The sequence below is a fragment of the Dermacentor albipictus genome, unplaced genomic scaffold (assembly GCF_038994185.2).
Source record: "Dermacentor albipictus isolate Rhodes 1998 colony unplaced genomic scaffold, USDA_Dalb.pri_finalv2 scaffold_11, whole genome shotgun sequence".
Lineage (NCBI taxonomy): Eukaryota > Metazoa > Arthropoda > Arachnida > Ixodida > Ixodidae > Dermacentor > Dermacentor albipictus.
The window spans coordinates 2,319,964-2,330,000 of record NW_027225565.1 but is presented as its reverse complement, the minus strand read 5'-3'; the positions used below and the strand labels follow the sequence as shown (position 1 = coordinate 2,330,000).

Genomic DNA, 10,037 nt, shown 5'->3' with positions numbered 1-10,037 from the left:
CTTTACTTACATGCCAAACGTAAGATGTTCTCTATCTCCGTACAATTTCTATATTGTGACGCGTTTAGTTCTTTCAGAACATTTGCATAAACTTCGTAAAGGGTTAGTAAGATAAGCCTCAAACCAATGGTACGATTGTATTGCAGATCTTATAGAACGCTCGCTGATATCCTAACGTTTAGACTTTTACCGTACACCATCCACCAAAACTCTTCCCAATCCAGCGAAATCCAACGCAATGTAAACAACATTTCTCGTTGCGTTCACCGAGGAGACCGGAAAGACCATCTACGGGTGTCGTATAACGCACAGAAATGGCGAGAAAGTTAGTGTTCAGTGGTAATCTTCGAAACAATTTATTAACTTACACTTCTAACTTCCACAATTATGCCCACATTCGTTGAAAATATGATATTGCTGCCACTTTATGTTCTCTCAGGACAGAGGGCAAAATTGGTAACCGTTTCATGTCGGGCATGCAAACAGGCAGAAAAACGAGTGCTTAGTAATTTTATTTCGGCACCTATTTACTTCGCACTCTTCAAAATTCGTCTGCGCATTAGCCCTAACATCCCCCGCATTTCCTCAAACTATAAACTTGGTGAATTATGTAGTTCTGCCTGAACGAACGCTTCTATTCGCACTAACCGCCTTCCTGCAAAATTGGCGCCATCTTTGTCTGCAACGTGTTCGACAAATATACGACTCCAATATTTTTTGTGTCTTATAACAACGACATCAAAGCAACGAAATCATTATTTTTTGAACGGCAAGACAATCGTAAGAATTTTTGGTGCATCAAAGCTTTTTACAAAGCAATTAACAGTGGTAGCGTTCCAACAGTATTTTCTTTTCTTTTTTTTCCTTTTTTTTTGCTGTTTTAAATGGTTCCGAAGAAACCAACTGCACGTCCCTCAAAGGGAGACGCGCGCTGCTTGATGAACGGGCTAAATTTTTCGAGGCTGCGTATTGGCAGTCGCGTCTCTCGTTTCAAACCTCCTTCCTTCAAGGTGCAACGACGATCGCAATCTCGACCGCCATAATTAGGACAGTCGGTGACAGGTTCGTCGTTTTCGCGTCCAGATGGACAAGCCAAAGCAATGCGTAAGGTGTCAGCGTTCCATAAAAAGCACAAACAGTCAAAACGTTTCGCTGCCATGGCAACGCTCGGCAGCGGAGGCAGTCGTGGAACGCTCGGCGTTCGAACGCCGAGGTCTTAAACCACGGACATAGCTACGAACGCCGCTTTTCTCTGCACGAGCTTGCAGAGACAGCGGGGACTTGCTCCCATTTTGTGTGTTTTTGTTTGTTTATTTTCTTCACCTGCACAGGACGCTGCCATCGGCCCAGCGCCTTCTGGGAGCAGGCGGAAGGCAGCGCGGCTTCAAGACGTGCGTGTGAGCGAGAGGGAAAGGAGGGGATCCGCATCGTCGTCTGCTGCCTCGCATTCCAGCAGACGGCATTTCAGCTTGACCGCTCATGAGAGCGGCTGGACGTCGCGCGCCTTCGATGAACTGTCCCCAGCCTTTCATCAATTCGCGACGGATCGCTTTCTGCTCGATTACTTTGCAGAGGTTGCTGCAAATATGTGCGACAGCACCGACGATGATACTTTCGACACCTCCCACGTGACGCCGACGGTGGAGCAAATGAAGGTCGAGCCGCCCGCGACCGTGGGCCGTCGCCGGCGCCGGAACTGCGGACGTCGCTCCTCTGCTAAGCCTCGTGGTAAGTGTCTTCTTCATCTTGGCCGTCTGGCACCTTGCTAAGCCTTTCCTTTGTCGAGAAGAAATGACGGTTCGCGCGGGCGATCGGCGTGCGCGTGGTAACTTGTGCCAGCTGTTTGTGTGCCCCACCCTGTCTGTTCATAGTTGCTGTTTGTGGGGCTGCGCGTGCGAGCTCGCGAGCACGCTCGGCGTGAGAAAGAAGCTGCCCGCTTCGGTTTTACGGATCGTAATGGCGGATGTCGCCATTATGGTGGCAACGGCTTCCCGGATGGCGTGGAACGTGCTTTTTGTGTTTTCTTTTTGTTTTCTTTCTCAATTTTTCTCTTTGCGCTCTCTCTTACAGCTCATTGCGGAACTCTGAAGATTTTCATTTCGGGCTAGTGTGCTAAATATTGTAGATTTTCCAGAGGAACGATGCAGTTTTAATTTCGATTTTTTTATTTTATTTCCAAACACGGTGTTCAATTTCAGTGTTATGTTTTTCTTTGAGGATGATCATGGCGCGCGCTTCGTGTAAGGCCTGTGAGGGCTAGGGAAAATTTTTCGGCTTGGTTTTTTTTTTTACTTTACCCGGATATGAATTTATTCGTTTGGTCTAAGCGAAAAAAAAAAATTTTCCAGTGGTGTTCGAAATCGAATGCGCTTTGCATTTTTAGTTGAACGCTGATGACAGATCGGCTATAAAAGGGACAAACATGCTTGCAGAAGTTTCTCTTTTTTTACTTTTTTCTAAGCGACGTCTTTCACACGGCGACATTTCGATCGCGATCAAGGGCGATCGGCATCGAATTTTTCGGTCGCGATTGCCTCCTTTGCGCAAGCTGGGGGAGGGAGCCAATCGTGGTCGAGCATTTCGATACAGATTGCGCTTGATCGCAATCGAAAGTATATATATATATATATATATATATATATATATATATATATATATATATATATATATATATATATATATATATATATATATATATATGTGTGTGTGTGTGTGTGTGTGTGTGTGTGTGTGTGTGTGTGTGTGTGTGTGTGTGTATGCATATATATATATGCATATATCTATATATATATTCACGTTCCGGTCATTATTATAGCTCATCACGGAGCGCTGCAGCAATTTCTTTTTGTGATATTGTGCTGAATGTGCACCGATTTCTTTAAAAGTGTGAGGCTGTTGTAATTTTATATTTTTATTTTGAAATGAACGGTTATTGTTTTTGGGTTTTTTTTTTCAGTTGTGACAGCCAATGTGACGCCCACTATGCAATATTCCGGCGAAGGTGTGCCGAAAATTTCTTCGCTGTGGCGGGCTGTTCGTGCCGAGTAGTGTTTCCGCTTGATTTTTCTAATATTACCCGTGTGGTAGTTGAATTTGTTTCCAATTAACAAAAAAGAAGAATTTTTTTCCCAGGTAGTAATCCTATGAGCTTTGTATTTTCAGTACTATCTCGACTACGAGAGAGCAAATGCGTTCACAGTTCTTGTTTTAGTTTTTGTTGTTTTTCTCACTCTCGAAGTAGTTTTTTTTTCCTCTTTCCTTTTCTTTTTTTTGCCAGCGTATTAATTACTACACCACGATGTCGCTTCCCGCCTGACATACGTTATTGTTGCAACAAAGGTATGGCTCCGTTATGTGCACTAACAATATTTCCGGTTGCATTTACTTGTTTTCAATCGACAGACCTTGGTTTCTCGATCAATTTCAGCTTCTTACGATGCAGCGCGATACGATTCATTCGGAAGACCCAACGCAGCGGAGCGCAAACGTCGCAGTGCGAACGTCTTTATTTTTATTTTTTGAATCATTCAATTTTATCGCTAGTTTCCGGCGAACCAAACGGAACTGAATAATGACGTTCAATGAACACTGCCACCGATTAACGCAAATCACTTCGAGCGAAGCATGCACTCTAGTAATTTGTTCGCCTTTACTCCAGAGTAAAGCTACCGGAGGTCCAAAGCAAGCTGCCGATAAGAAAGCAGCCGGCTTGCTCTCTTTCTTGCCAGTGAGCGTATGTGTGCGTGCTTAAGTAAGTCGCGAGCATGCTTGCATGTTTGTTATCGCCATAGTTGTGGTGAGCACGTTTCCTCTGTGCACGTGCGCGCCTGTGTGAGTGAGCATGTGCGTACGTAACTGCGCGTCACGTGATGCGAACGTGCGCGCACAGACAATCGCACGCGCACGACGAATGTCCTACAGCTCGTCCTACAGCGCACGTGCACAAATGTAAGTGTAGCAGTGCGATGACGCATAATGATACACGGTCATGTGCAGGTGCGCTGCCATCGTTTGTGTGTGTGTGTGCGTATGTGCGCGCATGCGCAAGGTGTGTGTGCGTAGTGTATGTGCGTGGTGTATGTGCGTGGTGTATGCGTGTGGTGTATGCGTGTGATGTATGCGTGTGTGCAATATGTTCGCATGCTTCATTCGAATTCCTTTCTTCCTTCCTTCCTTCCTTCCTTCCTTCCTTCCTTCCTTCCTTCCTTCCTTCCTTCCTTCCTTCCTTCCTTCCTTCCTTCCTTCCTTCCTTCCTTCCTTCCTTCCTTCCTTCGTGTAGGGGTGTAAGCCCACAAGCGCGTACACCTCTGCTGTTCCAGTCAATTTATTGCATCACAATGCCAGTGCAGCATCTTTAATCTACTTCGTCCGATGCAAGCACGGCAACGTAAATACGACGACCTTAGTGCGCTCTACACTGCTTGCGTTTCGTAAAGAAATGCCGTAATGTTTTCGCGTGCGGACTCGTTGGTTACCGGGCGGACAAAACTGTCGCGCGTGGGTCCTGGGTGCGATCCACAATGGCGGATGTGCTTTAGTAAGCTTCGCTGCAATACAGAAATGTACTACAGCAAGGTTGATTTGCATGCGAATAAAGAAATTATGGCATTAAACGAAGGCATCAGGAGAGCGCTTGATATTACAGTGAAGCGACTGCGCAGGATCTCCAGCACCCCCGAAGGGGTAGTGTAGGGAACAGACGTGAAACCAGACCTCTCCCTGGGTTGGTCACGCAATGACCTCGGCGAGCACCCCACCCACGGACTAGTCCGAGTACCAGCTTTGGTATCCCCATTACCGCATATGTGTGCTGGAGACCGTCGCCAAGGTGCACAAATGACACATCTCGCAATTTCTCACTTCCCTTTACCGCAATCCACTCTTAAGCTTCACCTCATTACTCAACTGTATAGAGAAATAGCTTATAGAACCAGATTCCTGATTATGCAGCTTGTATACGACATTTTCCAATTATTCCGCCTAATTATTTTGAGCCATCGCTTTATTAACACGTTGCCATGCTTTTATTGTCGAAGTGGTCTGGAGGGGCTGCAGAGCCACTGCAGAGGAGGAGGGAAACAAGCGTAGGGGACACCACGCAAAGATTCGTTGGCGTGCTCCAATGTATGGTGGTGCAGTGCCCATTTTAATCACTGCCGATCCGCTCATCGTGTAATCCTGGCACGGCACCGTCTCCCCCCATTGCTCACGTTGTTCATGTTGCCATTCCTGTCGCATGCAACGTGCGGAACCGATTATGATCGCAGTAGCCATCGCTAATGTTAACAATTATCTCCGATTGTCTACGCACATTTGTTTATCTTATTGATGACGTCGCAAAGAAGTGTCATTCGAGTGCGTGGAGAAGTCGGTCGACGTCGAACAGGCTACGACGGCTGTACACCAAAGCCGAGCAAAAAACGCAAGTTCTGCCTTAGAAGCATGCTTCTCCCCACGACGACCACGCATGAGGAGAAGCTGTCAGCCTTTGACCGCTGCGCGTTTTTTGCTCGCCCCGACAACCAGAAAAGTAACTTCCCGACGCGCGCATGTGCGCGCGTCGCACTGTCAAGTCGAACGCTCGGTCACATTTGCGTGCGCGCGCACCGACACTTTTTTTTTCCTTTTCTTGCAGGTCGCGCTCGCAACGTAACCACCGGTGCAGGTGGCAAGCGAGGAGGGAGTCGCCAACCGCGGCCCGCCGTCGCCTCAACCTTCCTCGCGGCTGCTGCTTCCCCGCAGAAAACTGCTTACGGCGTCAGCGTCAAGGCCGAAACGGCCGAAGAGGTGCCGCTTGAGGTCTTCACCTCGGTGAGTGTCGACACCTTAACGTGACTCACGTCTGGCGTTTTTTGGCGGCGCCTCTTCCACTTCAGCAAAATACGCTGTCTTCTTCGACTAGGAATGATATTGTGTTAGATTATCTATCTATCTATCTATCTATCTATCTATCTATCTATCTATCTATCTATCTATCTATCTATCTATCTATCTATCTATCTATCTATCTATCTATCTATCTATCTATCTATCTATCTATCTATCTATCTATCTATCTGTCTGTCTGTCTGTCTGTCTGTCTGTCTGTCTGTCTGTCTGTCTGTCTGTCTGTCTGTCTGTCTGTCTGTCTGTCTGTCTATCTATCTATCTATCTATCTATCTATCTATCTATCTATCTATCTATCTATCTATCTATCTATCTATCTATCTATCTGTCTGTCTGTCTGTCTGTCTGTCTGTCTGTCTGTCTGTCTGTCTGTCTGTCTGTCTGTCTGTCTCTCTGTCTGTCTGTCTGTCTATCTATCTATCTATCTATCTATCTATCTATCTATCTATCTATCTATCTATCTATCTATCTATCTATCTATCTATCTATCTATCTATCTATCTATCTATCTATCTATCTATCTATCTGTCTGTCTGTCTGTCTGTCTGTCTGTCTGTCTGTCTGTCTGTCTATCTATCTATCTATCTATCTATCTATCTATCTATCTATCTATCTATCTATCTATCTATCTATCTATCTATCTATCTATCTATCTATCTATCTATCTATCTATGGTATGGTATGAAGAACTTTATTTGGTCCTGAAGGTCAACCACAGGTGGACGCGGGCCGCTCCCACGTTGGGACTGTCAGGCCGAGCCCTTCAGCCACATCGCGGGCCTTCTGGACTGCCCGTAATTGGTCAGAGAGTGATTCGCTGTGCAGCATTTGCCGCCACCATTCTTCTTCCTTGTCACAGTCTGTGAAGACCGCGGGGCACTGCCAAAGCATGTGGTCAAGAGTAATGATGCCATTGCACTTACTACAGTTGATTTGAATTTCCCTCTCAGGATAGATCCTGTTAATAAAATCTGGACTTGGGTATGTTCTAGTCTGTAGCAAACGTAATGTGACAGCTTAGGCTCTGCAAAGCTTACCGTGTGGCAATGGGTACTCCTTTCTGCTTAAATAATAATGCTTCGTGATTTCGTTGTATGTTAATAATCGATCCCTGTGTTCCCCGGGTGAAGTGTAAGTTGCTCGGTCTTGAAGAGCACGGCTAGAAAGTCCTCATGCTGCTTCATTTGCCACCTCATTGAGGTTTCTCCGAGCTCCGTCCACAACCCCCAGATGTGCAGGAAACCAGCGGATTTCAATCCTCTCACTGTTGACCTTCTCTAGAAATTTTGTTGCTATCCGTGTCACATATCCGTTGGTAAAGTTGCGTATGGCTGTTCTAGAGTCGCTGTAAATATGTGTCCACCGATTAGCCCGAATGGCTAAGGCGATTGCTACTTGTTCTGCTACTGTTGGGTCCTTGGTATAGACGGTGATGGCATCCCGTATGTTACCTTGAGTGTCTACAACAACGGAGGTATACGCATCCTTATTTTTAACCCAGGCAGCGTCAACGAACACCGGCTGCTGCTTATTTTGACCTATGTCTTGAAGGAGTGCCTTCGCCCTTGCCTTCCGTCTCTCAAGGTTATGTGTCAGGTGCATGTTCCTAGGGAACGGGGTCGTTTTTATTGTTTCTCGTAGTCCCGCTTGCAATTGTGTTAATAATTCTCCTTCGTTGGTGTGATTGTTAATTTCTACGCCAATTTCTTCAAGTAGCGCCCTCCCAGGTCGTGTCCCCATTAGTCTCTCCTGGTGGGCCACCTGCTGAGCCTCAGCTATCTCTTCTAGTGTGTTATGCAGCCCTAGGCGCAATAAGCTGTCGTTAGCCGTGCTGATGGGAAGTCCTAGTGCAGTCTTTATAAGTCGTCTGATTAAAGCGTTTAGCTTGTTCTTATCAGCCTGTGTCCATTGTAGCATGCCAGCCACGTACGAGAAGTGGCAAAAGGCGAATGCATGTACCAATCTTATGGCACTGTGTTCTCCTAGCCCCTTATGCTTGTTGGTAACTCTACGAAGAAGCCTAATGACTTCTTCTGACTTGTTAGAGATGTGTTGTATCATCCTGCAATTAGATCCATTCGCTTGCAGGAGAAGGCCTAGCACTCTAATAGTCTCCACCTGCCTGATTGGTTCTCCATTCTTGGCATATATGTCAATGCGGGGTTCTTCCTCTGGGATATATCCGTTCGGTTTGCGCCCACGCTTACTGCTCCGTAGTACCAATAGTTCTGCTTTCTTAGCAGAGCAGTTCAGTCCCATACCCTCAAGTGTTGTTTCTACCACATAAATGCTTTCCTGTAGTTTGGTCTCTGTTTGTCCCATATTACCTTCGGCACTCAAGATTGTTACATCATCTGCACATATAGCAAAGTGGATACCCTCAATCTGCGCGAGACCTCGAGCCACTTTTGACATTGCCAAATTAAATAACATGGGAGATAGGACGGACCCTTGTGGTGTCCCACGATTCCCAAGTTCCAGAGTTGTCGATTGGAGTTCGCCTAACCTGAGACAAGCAGAACGGCCATCGAGAAAGGCTTTAACTATATTGTGCAATCGTTTAGCCAATCCCATCTCCGAGAGGATGTCCAATATGGCCCTGTGCTTGATGCGATCAAAGGCCTTTTCTACATCGAGGCCTAGAAGAGCTCTAGTATGCAGCGGGCTAGCAAGAATAAGATGATGTTTGATTAAAAGCATTGCATCTTGAGTCGAACGTCCAGGACGGAAACCGATCAGGTTATGCGGAAGAAGATTTCTGTTTTCTACATACTTAGTAAGTCTATTGAGTATGACATGCTCCATGGTTTTGCCCAGACATGATGTTAACGATATGGGTCTTAGGTTATCTAGATTTAGTTGCTTGCCTGGTTTGGGAAGAAGAATTGTGTTAGCAATTCTCCATTCCTTTGGATAATCACCATTTTTCCAGAGTTCGTTGAAATACTCTGTTAAATATGTTATAGATTCATCGTCCAAATTTTTCAACAGCCTATTGGAAATGCCATCTGGACCGGCAGCAGATCTACTGTTGAGGTCGTACAGGGCTGCGCGAACTTCGCTTTCTGTGAAGTCTTGATCCATAGGCTTACAGTCTTCCCCTGTATATTCCGGCGGGTCTGTACTCTCATTGCTATCCTTAAGCGGTAAATACTTAGCTGCAAGCCGATCCAGAATGGCCTCCTCCGTTGTGTCCTGACTCTCACGATGGACGAGTCGTGCTACTGCTGTTCTCCTATTAGATTTCGTGTCATTCTCATGAAGCAAATGTCTAAGTAAATTCCAATTTCCACCACGTCTGATTCGACCATCTATGGAATTGCAAAGCTCATCCCATTGTTGTTTCTGTAAATTTCTGGAGTGTTCTTCAATCTCCCTATTCAACAATGATATGCGCTTCCTGAGTCTCCTGTTCAGACGTTGTGTTTTCCATCTTTTTAACATAGATTGTTTGGCTTCAATCAAGTGCGCCATCCTACTGTCCATGATTTCGATATCCTCATCTGTGGTAATATTCTTCGTTGCCGCCTTTAAATCTTCCCTGAGCTGAGTGGTCCAAGTTTGGAGTGTTTTCTTTTCTCCTGTCTCTGTCTCAGCTCTGCTTTTCCTTGCTTTCCGGAAAAGATCCCAGTCAATGTAGGTAAAATGCTTTATCTCATTACTTGGTGTTTCCAATAGTATTTGCAATATGTAATGATCGCTGCCCAGGTCAATATTGGAGTTATTCCAGCCAGCGTTCGCTAAATTTGATACAAAAGTAAGGTCTGGGGTGGAGTCCCTGCATGTAGATGTACCACACCTAGTGGGATAAGCTGGGTTTGTGATGAGGGAGAGATTAAGATCTGTAGCTAGGTGCCAGAGTCCATCCCCTTTCTTAGTATTCCAGCGATATCCCCATGTTTGATGTGGGGCGTTGAAATCTCCTCCAATAATGAGTGGAGCGTGCTTAGTAATAGCCATAGTCTTATTAAGAAGTGCCCTGAAACTCTGTTTCATGTCGCTAGGGCTGCTATAAACATTAAGACAAAAGAGGCTTTGCGGTTTGCTTCTATACCTTTTAAAAATTATTTCCACAAGTAAGTATTCTAATTTGTTTAGTCCAAGGTGCAAATCATGTTCTATGTAAGGTATTTTCTTATCTACGAGCGTG

General features: G+C 45.6%; 1 protein-coding gene across 2 annotated transcripts in view; it reads left to right on the top strand.

Moving 5' to 3' along the window:
- Positions 1-1,267: 1,267 nt before the first annotated feature.
- The window catches only part of LOC139051290 (uncharacterized), a 30,881-nt gene continuing 22,111 nt past the window's right edge, over positions 1,268-10,037 (top strand). For both annotated transcript variants that reach the window (XR_011509314.1, XM_070528294.1), the window contains exons 1-2: positions 1,268-1,728; positions 5,636-5,811. Coding sequence is in view for 1 of the 2 variants with exons in the window: in XM_070528294.1 (XP_070384395.1) it covers positions 1,587-1,728; positions 5,636-5,811 (318 nt within the window). In the remaining variant the exon portion in view is untranslated. The remainder of the gene's footprint in view (positions 1,729-5,635; positions 5,812-10,037) is intronic.